We start from the raw sequence: 12,727 nt of genomic DNA on the forward strand, positions 1-12,727 counted from the left end.
TCAAAGGGAGGAGAGAGGATGATGTTTTTTTTTTTTTTTTTTTTTTTTTTTTAAATATATAATAAAAAGAGATATATAGATATATATATAAAATAAAGAAAGTGGGGAACAAAGAGTGCACCAATTAAGCTTTAGAATAAAAAAAAAAGTTTGGACGGTGGATGCAAAGTGAGGAGAGAGAGTGGGTGTAAAGTGTTTGGTGGTAAAGTAAAGGGAATCATGGAAATGATGAAAGTGGGTTTAGTGGATAGAAAAACTCCCAGTGGAGATGGGTTTTCAGTCCAAGCCTCCTTATGATGTGATCAAGGAATGAGAGTGGTGTCACGGGGTTCATCCTCCATTGTAGTGTTGACAACACCAATAGCTCCATTCTCTGTATAGTTTTGGCCTCAAACACGTACTTTGTGTCCTCCACTTGGAGGTCCAAGAGGAGAGGGACTTGGGTTTCTTCAACATTTGCAGCCAAAGAGAGACAGGTGGCAGCTGCAAGTGGGATCATCCATGGCTTATCTCTCTGAAAAATGGAGGCTAGAAAGAAACCTATCTAGATAATTAATGGCAAGAATTGCAGTGAGAGCTGTGAACCCATAATGAGCATTGACTTTCAACATCCATTCCACAGCCTCCATGCGAGCCATAGAGATTGCAGAGTCTGCGGTGCCATTGTTGTCATCAAGGTTGAGTGCAAATCCATTATTCTTCAGAATTTCAGCCACAGTGACCACTCTTGCAATTGCCATTCCAAGAGCAGACAGCTCAACCTCATTATATTGCTGCATATACCTCTTAGCGAGGTTGACATAGAAGAAGAGGGGTTTCTTGGTGTTGGAGACCTGGATGCGGTTCCTCTTGTGAGATTCAGAGATCCGGACATTGACTGTTGATATGAGGGATGAACCTAAAGCACGACCTGTTCCAAAAGCAAAGATTGAAATAATGCTGGGAAAGAGAGAGAGAAGTTCTTCATCTTCCCAAAACAGGTCATGTTCCAATACCAGCAGATGGAAAAGAGAGAGATTATTATCACTTTCTCTCTCCTCTCCTAAGCTCTCTATTCCTACAACAACTTTCTCACAGTACAGAGAATCTTCTAATAGAAAAGAATGGTTTTGCTGGTGTTGAAAAACTCCAGCGGGCAGCGAAGGCATGGTTGCCGGCCGGCTGCCCGCCGGAAAGAAAGGAATAGAGGCCTAAATCTTATAGCTCTGATACCATGTAAGAAATATTGATAGAGAGAAAGAGAATAAATTGTATTATTGATTGATTTGTTTTCTATTACAATGATTCATGATTCATATATATAGAAGAGGGTGAGTGTGTAGTAGGTAAGAAGTAGGTGTAGTGGAGGTGGTAGTGGTGTAGTGGGTTAGGTTTAGTGGAGTAGGTGAGGTGGTAGTGGTGTAGTGGGTTAGGTTTAGTGGAGTAGGTTTAAGTGGGTGTAGTGGGTTAGGTTTAGTGGAGTAGGTTTAAGTGGGTGAAGTAGGTGAGGTGGTAGTGGTGTAGTGGGTTAGGTTTAGTGGAGTAGGTGAGGTGGTAGTGGTGTAGTAGGTTAGGTTTAGTGGAGTAGGTTTAAGTGGGTGTAGTGGGTTAGGTTTAGTGGAGTAGGTTTAAGTGGGTGAAGTAGGTGATAAATTTTAACATACAACAACCAAAGTATTAAAAGGCTTTACTGAGGCTTGCCTTGATGTTCACCTCGCCTTGAGGCTAAGGTAAAACGTATCAAGGCTTTGATTTTTAGACTGTGTTTACCAAAGGGTTGCCCATCACAGTCTGTGGCATCCACCTTAGGTGAGCCTTGTACATTTTTTGTGCATAAGCATATGAGGCCATATGAAGAAGTTCCCCTAGGCTATTGTTAAACTTAATCTAGTAGATGAAACAAACATAAAAAAAGCAAAAAATAAAATTAAAAAAATAAAAAGAACCATTTTTGCAACTATATTCTATAAGAGGAAATGATCAATCAAGAAAAAACAGGGTTAATGTTCAAGTGAGAAGTTCAATCACTAAAGCTCAGAATGTTAATTTCACTTTTAATGAAGGCAGGTTTCCTTCTCTACAGTGAAATGTTTAATGCCTTGTGGAGAAAAGTATTTACACTTTTATATTTTAATAATTTTATTTATTTATTTAGTAATTTAAAATATTTGATTTAATAACTAAATATTAAAATTTAAATTTTGAATGCTTATGCCTCAATGCCTTAAGGCTTTCACCTTCCCTCGAGTTAAACCCCAAGGGGTTGGCTTGTTGGCAAGGCCTTGGGTCTTGGGGGCGTGCTCCTTCCTAGGTTCAAGGATGGAAACCTTTTAGGAAAACCCTTGAATTAACCATGGTCCACTTGCGGAAAACTCCTTGCCGAGGGCGTGCACACCCCTAGGAATTAGTTGGGTTTTGACCCGGACAGCCTGGTGCCAAGAAAAAAAAAAAAAAAAAAACCTCAAGTTACACATTCGCCTTTAAAAACTTTGACCACAACTCAAATTAAACCTTTCTGTTCTTGAAACAATACCATTACATATCTGTTGATTTGTTTATGAATCACTTGATACTTAGGCCTCGTTTGGGATGAGGCCTTTTTAGCCAATTAGCAAAAAAGTTACTAAATTAGCCAATTAGCTAATTAGTCATACCAAAAAGTCAACAATTACGGCTTCTCTCTACTTTTTGCATAGCTTTTCGTAATTAGTCAAAAAGTCATCCCAAACATACAAGTTTTTTTTACCTACCTTTTTAGCCAATTAGCCAAAAAGTTACTAAATTAGCCTGTTCCCAAACGAGGCCTTAAGTCCTGTATAATCGACAAAGTTTAATGAAGTGATGTAGGATATAATTATGTAATATGTAAAATTTGCTTCTGCCAAACTATTTTTCATCAGATCAGCTTTTTAAGTTAGGTCTCTCTCTCTCTCTCTCTCTCTATATATATATATATATATACACACGTCTTTTGTCTCTGATATTTTTCCTTGATGGGAAGGTGAGCGTCTCTATCTCATCAACAGACAATTACTGCATTGAGGTTGTTCTTCGCTGCTTGGCAACAGACGGTGATGGACTTGGTCCACATGAACTTAATGATGGTGGTATTCTTGCTACAGTGATTGCTGCTGGCTTTAAAGGTAAGGGGATGGTTGTAACTGCATTATCCTTTCAAAATTCATTATTTTGGAACTTAAATCTGATAACGGGAATTGTTTGAACACTCCTATTTTACTTGATGGCTCAATTTTTTAGGTGATCAACTTTTACTTTAGATTCCACATGATTGCAATAGAACTAATCAAATTTGAGGGGACATCCAAACACACCTTGAAAAAATAAAAGCTTGTTATATGTATATATGAACATGTATAAATACTTTTTTGAACATGTATACAGAGTTGCAAGCTTGTGGCTTTAATTAAATACTTTTTTGTTTCCAAAAAAATCATGCCATGTTTATGTGTTGAATAGAATTTACAAGTAACTAAAATACAAAGGATGACGGAAGATATAGTGGAACATTCTAATTTGAAAGTCTACAAAAGTTTCTTGGTCCTTACTGCACGTTGCTTGAAAAAAGGATATTGGCAGTTGGATTGTTGGCTCTTCTGTCACAAATTGGCCAATACCTTCATGTCCTTGTCTAAATTTGCTGAAATACAATTCGGTTCTATATTCAGATTGGGTAAAGTCTAATACAAGGCATCCAACAGGAATTACTAGGAGCTGTTTGACATCATATGTCCTGTCCTACATGGTATTTAGTAAATGGAGATGTAAACACAATGCAAAACCTGGATGTGAGCCGCTAGTTATAGGTTGTGTATTGTTTAAAACAAAAACTTTGTTTTGTGTTATATAATGTATGAATGCAGGAGAGCTTGTTCGATTTCAAGCTGGTGTAACAATGGAAATCTTACGACTAGATGCCTGGTATTCAAGCAAAGATGGTTCCCCGGAAGGCCCAGCTACATACATCGTGCGGGGCCTTTGTCGAAGGTGTTGCATTCCAGAAGTTATTCTTAGATGTATGCAGGTAAAGTTGTTTTCTGGAAGCCAGAAGTCCCTTGTGTTTCTTCAAATTAGTTGGTTTACCATGTAACGCTCTACCATTTTGCCAATTTCTTCCTTTTAAAAATAATATATATTTTTCTTCGCAATCTCAAGGAAATTTGTAAGAGAAACAAAGGATCTGTAGTAAAGAACAGTAGTTTTTAGTTTTTGTTTCTTGCTAAATTCACAGGTTTCTGTTTCGCTCGTGGAGTCCGGCAATCCACTTGAAAGCCATGATGAGCTGATTGAACTAGTTGCATCGTCTGAAACTGGGTTTCTCCATTTATTTAGTCAGCAGCAATTGCAGGTAATCTATTATCTAGATAGCGAGTCTTTACTTGCTTGGGGTGGCTATTATCGCATTTTCTCTTTTCATTCTTCTTCAGTCATAGTTGACCTTCCCTAACCAGAGAATTGACTTGGATGCCAGTTTTGTCAACATAATTTTTGCCTTGGAAATAGTGTTGCCCTCCTAAATTTTGTCCATCCACCCTTTTATTATTATTATTATTATTATTTTTTGGGTTTCTAGTAAAGTTGCCAAGATTAGGGCCTTACTATAATCTTTACGCTTAATTACATATTTGGTCTCCAAAAAGTGTTGTGTCATTTTGGTCCTCAATACTTAAATTGTGTCAATTTGGTCCTTAATGTACAAAAATTTGGTCCTTAATGTTTAAATTGTGTCAATTGGGTCCCCAATGTATAACAATTGTTCCAATTTACTCATATTTGGGAACTAAAACTGTAATTAAGCCATAATCTTACTATGTTAGAAATTCGCCTGAATGATTAAAGGTGTTTTATTTTTCATGAGTTTGAGAATTATGTAGGTCCCACAAATAATCCATTTTTCAAATGTAACTTGTCGTTATTTTGGTTGATACAACAATGAAATACCATTGATTTTGCTGATAATTTTGTTTTGTTTTGTCCAGGAATTTTTATTATTAGAGAGAGAATACTGGATATGCAAATTGGAGCTTGGAGAGGAACTTCCTTGTTGATTTGTGTGTAAATTATGAGGTGTTGATTTAGGGTTTAATTATGAGGTGCTGATTTAGTAGCAGTGTAATGCTCTGCTGATACAGTGGTATTTTTGTGGAATGGATGAAGGGTTGAAGTTGTATTTATTTATTTTAAAATTTTTTTTAAGTGGCGTGTTTTGGGTAGTTCTTTTCTACGCAGTAGGTAGATTGAGATCCTATATTTGTTGATTCTTAATTGATTGTTGAACTCTCTACTACTTCCATAAGTTTATGCAGTAATTACTCCAACTCCAACTAAACAAGGGAAATGCCATTTTAATGAATAGTTGGAAAAAATATATATATATTAATTTAGTGGAAACCTTGCAATGTGGAAAGAAAATTTAATTAACTTTAACTGCTAAATTGAAAATATTTTTTGTACTGACATTATAATGATATTTCCCCTTTAAACTACCAACTATCATTTTTCAATTTTAAAGAATTTAATTCAGTGAAAATTAATTATCATAAGCATAATTGTTTAGTAAAATTCTCTTTTATTTCATTAAGGGCATGTTTGATTGGGTGGATTAGAGCATGGGATTGAGATTATTAATCCGTGGGTTCAATTATCCTATGTTTGTTTTAACATTTTGGTTTTGGATAATTAATCTAATAAATTTGTAGGATTATTAGTAATGGGGTAGGGGCGAGATTATTAATCCAATAGATATTAATCCAATTGGATAGTGAATACCACACTAATTTAATAGGATTATTAATACTTCACTATTAATCTAGTGAATCAAACATGGCCTAAAAATTCTGAAGTCCATATTTTTATCATTTTCATTAGTTATCAAAAGAACTGATTTGTCTTGTAAAACATGCCCTTTTCTTGTGATTTTAGTTGAAATGTTATTTTGATTTTCAAAAGATTACATTAAATATGCATCCCAACCATGAATTACATATATAAATTGAAATACAGAAATAAAAATACAAAAATAGTTCATTGATGTTTAGATTAGAGATTGAAGACTATTTAACATATTATAATTCACAAAAACTAATTGAAAGCTCAGTTTCAAGTCATTCATCCTTCTTTATAATTACCAAATGCTTTTGGTGTTTATAATTAGTAGACCAAGGGATGATTATATTTAAGTCTTTAATCAAGCACTTCTAGCCAAACATGTGTGGAGGATTTTGATTGACCCTAAATCCCTCTTCTCCAAGGTTTTGTTAGGGAAATATTGTTCGTCTCAATCTTTTCTTATTGATACTGTCAAGAGCAATGCTTCATGGGTATGGAAAGGAATTTTATGAGGAAGAGACTTGTTAAAATCGGAGATAAGATGGGTGGTAGGGGATGGTAAGTTAATTAATCCTCTTTGGAGGATCAATGGATTTCAACTAGTCATAATCCAACATGCTTGAATCTATCTCATTTCATTGATACTCCAAATCATGCTTGGAGGATCAATCTTCTATGAGTATTCTTTCCACTGGAGTGCATAGATTATATTAGGGTTTCATTTATTGATGGTGCCTTTGTGAGATCAAATTATTTGGGGCTTTACTAAATTCGGCCAATATACCATTAAGGCTTTTTATTTGTATACAACGCGCTCAGGCCGTAGGGGTACACGTCACCAATTTGGTGATCCCATTTGAAAGTGATTGTAGAATCTTAGACTACCTCCTAAGTGGACACTTTTCTTATAGAAGTGTCTTCACTGTATCTTTTCAGTCCGATAGGTGTTATATGGGAGAGAAGTTTCCACTAAGCTTAGTTGTCCATGATGTGATAAAGGGATTGAGACTGTGGAACACTGTTTATTTGAATGCTAGTATTCTCAACTAGTTTGGCGAGCTTCTTCGTTAGGCTTGAATTTTTCTAGAGGAAATCCCATGTTTTTTTTCTGGATTGGTTCAAACAAAAGATAAAGAAGGTTTGGGATCATGAAATTATTGTCCAATCCATTGCTATTCTTTGGGCCTTTTTGCGTCAGAGAAATAGTTGTGTTTAAAGGCATGAACATGACACAATTACAAGCAAATCTTCTTGCTCAAGAGCTCACCTCTAATGTTACTTGAAGATCATTCCCATGTTTAGAGCAGGCTTTAATACCTCAACATCTACTGCTAATGTTTATAATAATGATGATATATGTATGCTTGCAAATTCTCTCTCTAACGTGACAGATTACTAGGTGTAGACTGACTTTTGTCATAGATGGTTCATTGTGGGCAGTTGATCAAAGTGTGGGCGTGTCATGTGTTTGTTTCAACATAGATCAATCACGAGTTCAAGATTATGCTTCTAGGATACAGCTTCCTTCTCCATTGCTGGGAAGTTTTTCATCGGGCTAAAGGCCAACATCTATTAAGCATCTCCATTTTCATGGATAGTCAAGTTTTGATATCTACTTTGCATGGGCAAGGCATCCCTAATTGGAGCATTGTGACTATTATTAATGATATTAAGCTAATTAGTACGAATTTTGATTTTCTTTGTATTTCTAAAGTTAATCGGGACTCATGTACTAGCTAGACAAGTTAAGGATGAGTTGTTAGCATTTTTCATAAAAAAGTGAAGTGACTACACACAAACAGACACTCTTATCTCACACAAGGTGCATGCGTGGTGAATTGATCATATAATATTGGGGACGGAGGGATTGTACTGTGCCATATATGCTTATTCGCCTTCACTTAATAGGGAAGTCGTGGTCATGAAGGAATTAGATGCCACACCATAGAAGATCTCTACATTAGTGCCCTCTACGGCTAGTATGATGTCCTTTGGGTGACGATGTTAGTGGTCTGCATGCAATCTAGTACCACAACAGGCACTCTGGGGGTGGCCATCCCTATAGACTAGCTGCATCCTCGCATCCCTGCTTGCCCAAATACCAAACTCGATCGGCAGAAGGGGCCCTCTAGAAAAATCCTCTCCAACTCACCAGAGTGATGTTGAGCACTGTGATGAAGTGCACCATGACATCTGAAGCCACACTAGCCCACAACGCCCGAGTCACAAACAAGATTAGCGAAAATTTTTAGAATAAATGCGTAAATGACATGTGCAACGTAGAAATGACATAAAACAGTACATTTTACCTCCCATAATCTCTAATGCCCTCTGATGGTCATCTCTCAGCTACACATGACAGCACTCGCGTATATATAGAGGGTGACTAGAGCAGCGCCACCTCAATTATAGTTGTCGATGTGACCGATGTCTACCATTGTTGCCAAATAGTGGAGATGTATCTTGTTTAGGGTCAACTCCACATAGTAACTGATGGGGTCCGAGGACCATGTCAAACTATCAAAAGTTTTTTTTAAAAAAATTATTTATGTTATCAATATTTTGTTTAATATAAATTAATCTCATCAAAAAGTTAAGAGACTCCATCAAATACAAATCCACAATTTATTGTTTTGAGAAGTTTAAATCACTCTGTTTGATTAACAATTATTAAAAATAGTTTTTAAATTTTTTATTTTTTATTTTTAGTGAACTTTTTAAATATTTATGTAATTATTTTACTTTGTAGATTCACTTAATCTAGATACTTAGATACATTTCAAAAGTAAAATATTTATGAAAAATATTTTAAAAATTCACTTACATAAAAAAAAAATTAAAAATCAGTATATTTAAGTTTTTTTTTTTTTTTTTTTTGTATTTGTTGATTTTTTTTTTTTAAATTACAAATATTTTACTTTTTAGATGCACATAGGTTAGGTACGTCTAAAAGGAAAAAAATATAAAAAAATAAAAAAACTCGAGTTGTTTTTGAAAATTCAAAATCACTCAAAACCAAACAAAGTAAATGTTGTTTAGTTTAATTTTTTTTAATAGAATTTACGTAACTTCAAGCTTTTGGAGTGACCTGTCTATAAGCTAGTGCAAATTTATTAAAATTGCCATTTTGAAATGCAACGAGAAAAAATCAGCTATATATTTATAAATAAATCAATTAAACACTGCAAAATATACACACCTCATTGAGCCTAGGACACTATTGGCCCTTCTACCTTTGCTTGTCTTGCAATTTCATCAGTGGAAAAAGTAACAATTAGTCCACTCCAAAACTCATACCCCTTCATATCTGCAATATATACTCAAATCTGGATTATTAACTTCATAACTGCACATATATATACATATTCAAATCACAAATTTCATGCAAAATGTGGAGTGAAGAGAAAAGATCAAAGTGAGCAAGCAGGCATTGAAGATAATACAAATAAACATAAACACGACTATAATAAAAAAGAATAACACTTACTAGAAATGGAAGCCAAAAGAGCACTACTATAATTTGAAGTTTGATTTTGCACCTAATAGAAAATTCAGGTGCCTACACTATACAAATAACAGTGACTAATTAATCACAAATAGATACATTACCACTCAAAAAAGTAACAAAAATTTCATCAATAATACAATATCAGCTACTTACCTAACAAACAAAAATCCAACTATTCCCCAGCTCCCCCCCCCCCAAAAAAAAAATAAATTAAGCAACCACTCCAATTTCTAATGAGACGAATCTGTTCTCTAGCATAAGCATTTTCTGATATGAAAATGAAGTCATTAATTAACCTACAAAAATCCTAAAAGTAGAGAAAGATTACACTTGCAATTTCAGTGAAATTAACAGAATTTTAACAGAACACTACTTACCTCTAATGTTCAAATTTGATTTTCGAATTTCATGTTTGGTTTGATTTTCAAATTATACTGAAACAAGTAAATCACAACATAAAAGCAGAGGATGGTAAATTCAAAATATATCACCTTATCTTTGTACAAAACAAGCAATTATAAATTAGAATAAAGCCTACAAAAGCGTTGCCACATCCTTTTTTCTTGTAGTGAATTTAACTGTACAACAATTGATTACTCATTTCCAACTTGCAAGTACAGTAACTGATCATGATCATGAGTTTTTTTCTCCTCCTAGTCCTTGGTGAGAAACAATTTCAAGATGACAATAATAGATAAGACAAAATACACATCATCTTCTTCAAAAATATTTGTTGTTAACCTGCTTTTCCTGAATATTCGCTACATCAAATGTTAACTTCGACCAGCCAATGATATGGTTCCTATGGCATTGATTACCCTAATAGGGAGAAATATCAAGTACAGGGCAATGAGGCCCACTCCAAGCCTCCTGGTAGGGCGCATATCATTCCTTGGTAAAACAACAAGTGCCCAGATCGGTCCTGAGATGAGAAATCTCATAGTATAGAAGAGGCTTCTGTTTTGTGGAACAATGTACAAGCCAGGTTTCTCTGATTAGGCTCCAAGTAGCATTGAGATCCCCAAACCACCAAGTGTGTTGAACATTGGACTTGCATAGTATCCAGACAATGCAATCTACAAACCATCTCCACCATTCATTGCCAATGAAACATTTGACACTAAATCACCCATCGAGTTGCCCCATGCCAATATAGTTAATCCAAGGATTGATGGATTAACCCCTAGAATTACACCCAATCCTACCAACAGAGCAACAAGCTCGTTTGCAATCATGTAGAACCAAACAATGCTCATCAAAAATCCACCCAAAACCAATGGAAGTAAAAACTTCTAAGGTGGACGGTATGATCTAGTGTACCGAAATGCAAGAAAACTGAGTGCACAACCAATGGAAACACCAAGCATATAAGCAACCTTTCTACTTTTAGAACCTAGAGTCTTGAGTACTCCAGAGAAATGCCAAAAGAATGGGAGCAAGTGAAGCACTGCCTACAGCGTAGAGACCTTTGACTAAGATTCCTCCTCAAGTAGAGGAATTGTCAACCGGCGTGGCACTTTTAAAGGCAACTCCATTATCGAACATAGTTTAGAACATGAGAATGACGAGTGATCAGTTTCTATGCCATCATCAATCCAACCCCACACATGCCTTTCATTGTTAGACACCTTAGCTGACTGATTTGAATATATTGCGACATTTGACACCCACATCTATTGAGGCAATGCATTACGGGACACGATTGTATCACTTTCTGTGTCCATGTCAAGCAAAGTATTATAGATAGAGTCATCCTCTTGGTTCCCTTGAGAGAATGCACTTCCTTTAACAAGAAACAACAATGTAACAACAACCAATTTCAACCTTTGAGCATGTTTCCTCAAAATCTCATTCACAGCAACAACAAATGCATAAACTGCATAAATTGCATAAATCAAGAGAAATGTGATGGCTCCCCCAACAAATCACCTTACGAACATACAAAATCAATGAAAGTGATACAAGAGTAACGAGCTGCATGTGAAATATGTGGCATGGGATACACTTCTCACATTGCTCTGACTTGGATCTCCATATAAGTGCAATTACTTTAACTTATTCACACTTTAATGTATTTTCTTCTATATATTATGTTGTGGGTGTAAATATTTAAATAAGTTACCCTTGAATGTGATTTGAAACAAGTTTGCTTGAATTAGGTTGTACTAACTGCTTATAATCTAAAATAAATTCTAATACTAATCATGTTAGCCGTGTCATGTTCGGATTGACACGACCTCAAGTAGGTTAGGTCAATGTTATGATATTTGACACGTTTAATTAAATGGATCATTTTAGTGTATCATGTTAGTTTTGGGTGTTTTAGACACGAACCCGTGATGACACGACATGACATGACATGACATGATTCCTACCCCCACTTGGGATGAGGATATTCTTAGAGTGCGTTTGGATCAAGGATTTTTGGGAGATTTGTGGAAGGAAAGAAAAAAAAATAAGGGAAAATATGTATGAAATAGAAGCTAAAATTTTTCCCTTCTCTATCTATTTTTCTCCCCATCCACATAATCTTATAATTCTTAATTTAAACACAACCTTAAAGTTTCAAAGTGAAACACTAGAAATAGCAATCTTGATGAGCTGCAATACATGAGTTCAATGGTTGCGTTGTTGAACTACATACAGAAGACCTTAATGCTAAAGGGTTTTGATTTACTTGGACTGAAAAACAAGAAAAAAGAAAAAGACCAGTAAGTTAGCGAGAGTACTAGTTAGTAATACCTAGTGCGTTAAAGTTTTTAAATATCATTGTCCTAATGTTTTTAAATGCCCGAAATTAAATTGAGAAAACTTATCAAATTCTTGAATTTTTGGATGAAGCATGATATATCAAGGAGATTTTTCAAAATTCAACAAGTATTAGATTCTCCAAGTGTTGAGAATGAATATTAAAATTAAAAGACTTGACTTAGGAAATTGAACAAAAAACACTACTCTAACTTTAGTTTGAGAGTCATTAGAACCAAAGAGAAACTAAATTAGATCCACGTGTTTTAACTCTCCATATAGTCATAGAAAAACAAGAGGCACTTCAACATTATATTAATCCGTATGTTGCAAAAGAATCATTCCACAACTACAATGCCAAAATAAAATTAAAGTTGATAGCCATAGACTGAGGAATAATATTATCAGCCATTATGACAATAATGGGAAGAAATTAGAAGAGATAAATGAGATTAAGGCTTTGAATATACACATATATATATATATATATATACATTATGTATGTCCATGTATACATATTTTGCCTATTTCCTTTAGACAATTATATATTTCACTCAATAGGATTTTTTTTTTTTTTTTTGGGGGGGGGGGGGGGTAGGTATTATGTTCCAAGTGCCAAACTAGCATTTTGCCTCAGAACATCAA

The 12,727-nt window shown here is 34.9% G+C and overlaps 1 protein-coding gene and 2 pseudogenes across 4 annotated transcripts in view; 1 reads left to right on the forward strand and 2 right to left on the reverse strand.

Moving 5' to 3' along the window:
• LOC114270524 (nuclear pore complex protein NUP107) overlaps positions 1 to 5,326 on the forward strand; it is a 49,614-nt gene extending 44,288 nt beyond the window's left edge. For all 4 annotated transcript variants that reach the window (XM_082915231.1, XM_082915229.1, XM_082915228.1 and 1 more), the window contains 4 exons: positions 2,981 to 3,122; positions 3,861 to 4,021; positions 4,229 to 4,345; positions 4,977 to 5,326. In XM_082915231.1, coding sequence (XP_082771357.1) covers positions 2,981 to 3,122; positions 3,861 to 4,021; positions 4,229 to 4,345; positions 4,977 to 5,045 — 489 coding nt within the window. In that variant the 3' untranslated portion in view covers positions 5,046 to 5,326. The remainder of the gene's footprint in view (positions 1 to 2,980; positions 3,123 to 3,860; positions 4,022 to 4,228; positions 4,346 to 4,976) is intronic.
• On the reverse strand, positions 87 to 1,264 carry LOC145820216 (uncharacterized; annotated as a pseudogene).
• A 4,781-nt stretch (positions 5,327 to 10,107) lies between the features above and the next one.
• LOC114279556 (cation/calcium exchanger 4 pseudogene) lies at positions 10,108 to 11,314 on the reverse strand (annotated as a pseudogene).
• Between the last annotated feature and the right edge of the window lie 1,413 nt (positions 11,315 to 12,727).

This window comes from Camellia sinensis, chromosome 2 (genome assembly GCF_055761805.1).
Source record: "Camellia sinensis isolate YWXY chromosome 2, ASM5576180v1, whole genome shotgun sequence".
NCBI lineage: Eukaryota > Viridiplantae > Streptophyta > Magnoliopsida > Ericales > Theaceae > Camellia > Camellia sinensis.